The sequence below is a fragment of the Priapulus caudatus genome, unplaced genomic scaffold, assembly GCF_000485595.1.
Source record: "Priapulus caudatus unplaced genomic scaffold, Priapulus_caudatus-5.0.1 Scaffold1718, whole genome shotgun sequence".
Taxonomy (NCBI): Eukaryota; Metazoa; Priapulida; class Priapulimorpha; order Priapulimorphida; family Priapulidae; genus Priapulus; species Priapulus caudatus.
In genome coordinates, this window is record NW_014578779.1 from 28,792 (window position 1) to 30,527 (window position 1,736).

The following is a 1,736-nucleotide window of genomic DNA, read 5'->3' on the forward strand; positions in this document are numbered from 1 at the left end:
ATATATATATATATATATATATATATATATATATATGTTACATGGTTTATAGGTTAGCGGAGTGTGGCGACGCGGCGCCGCCTCCCTCCTGGGGGCGCTGAACGCGGGCGAGGCAGCTACCGGCTTCATCAGGCAGGCTGCCGATCACCTGAGGTCAGAGGTCGCGCTTCCGGGCACCTCGCCACACAGGTACGTGCGTGTGTGTGTGTGTGTGGGTGCTGCGTGCGTGCGTGTGTGCGTGCGTGCGTGCGTGCGTGCGTGCGTGCGCATGCATACGACCTATGTACATCTGCATATTATATATATATGGGCATGTCATTTTCCCTCTCATCAGACTTGCAGTTGTGCTCGTGAAATAATTAACGATTTACTCGCAATTACTAATTAAGACATCTGCTTCTTTCCTCCATCCGCAGGGTGGTGGAGCTAGCATCCAAGGCTGCAGACTTGCTGATCGTTGCCACGGAAACCTCGCCCGACGATGCTGCGCTGTTCCTCAGGAAGGTGCTGCCCTCGCGTGAGCAATGGAGGAAACTCGAGCAGCAAGGCTTGGTCGATCAGGTAGGGCTGTCGTGGGGGGTGAACGAAGAAACGGAGGAGGAGGAGGGGAAGGAAGAGGAGGAAGAGGAGGAGGAGGTAAAGGGGGAAGTGGAGGAAGGAGGAAAAGGAGGAGGAGGTGTGAAAAGGAGCAAAGGTGGGAGGCAGAAGAGTGGGAGAATGCAGACGAGGAGGTGAAGGAGGAGTGAGGAGAAGGAGGAGGACGGGGAGGAGGAGAAGGCATCGAGCGAGAAAACGACTGAGTGGTGTCATTGCACTACATGCTTTCCAACTAGTTCAGAGGTTTTTTGGTGAAAGTTCACTTCACACATGTCGTGTATATATGTATATATATATATATATATATATATATATATATGTATTTATTTTTATTTTTATTATATTATGTTATATAGATATATTGTATTATATATATATATATGCCAACATAATATATATAAATATATAACTTACACAAATAACATGTATATATATATATAGATATATATCGCTCTCAACATCATCTCCTTCTCTTACAGTGGGAAGCCGTCGTTGCTCTCACCGGACAGCTCGCCCTCACGATGGCGCCACCGTCGACCGTGGGGGCGCCACCGTGCTCACAGGCGCACGCCGTGGCGACGGCGTTCAGCGCCAACCTGCTCATGATGGCGGCGCAGCGAGTCTCCGCCCGCAAGACTGGTGAGTGGCGCCCCCTTGTGGCGCATCACCGGGAAAATCGACGGCGAGAAAAAAACACCGTCCACAAATAAAGACGTCGTGAGAAAATCTCGCGTTTTCGTCGTCGCTTCGATTTTGATCTGATTTTGATTTGATCGAATTTTATTTTGATGTGATTTTGATTCGATCGAATTTGAATTTGATTTTCATCTAATTTTGATTTTTGCGTATCATCTGGTTTTTGCGCAGTCGAGCCGAGAGAGGGAGCAGAGGATCCTGCTGGTGAGGAGGATGAGGATGGGGAGGAGGAGGATGGAGAGGACACTAGAGGGCGCTTGGAGGAGCTTTTCTCGGCCGACTGCGTACAGTGCTGCCTCCTACAGTGCGCACGTCAGCTGGCGTGCGGTCAAGCGGTGCTAGAACATTGCAAGGTGTGTGTGATGTAGTGGTTATCATTGGTAGTCTCTCTCTCTCTCTCTCTCTCACTCTCTACTACTCTACTTGTCGTCTCGTCGTCTACT

At 49.3% G+C, this 1,736-nt stretch overlaps 1 protein-coding gene across 1 annotated transcript in view; it reads left to right on the plus strand.

Annotated features, from left to right (window-relative positions):
• LOC106817414 overlaps positions 1 to 1,307 on the plus strand; it is a 3,935-nt gene extending 2,628 nt beyond the window's left edge. Inside the window, exons 3-5 of the mRNA XM_014822079.1 lie at positions 53 to 189; positions 417 to 561; positions 1,077 to 1,307. Coding sequence (XP_014677565.1) covers positions 53 to 189; positions 417 to 561; positions 1,077 to 1,307 — 513 coding nt within the window. The remainder of the gene's footprint in view (positions 1 to 52; positions 190 to 416; positions 562 to 1,076) is intronic.
• Positions 1,308 to 1,736: the final 429 nt, after the last annotated feature.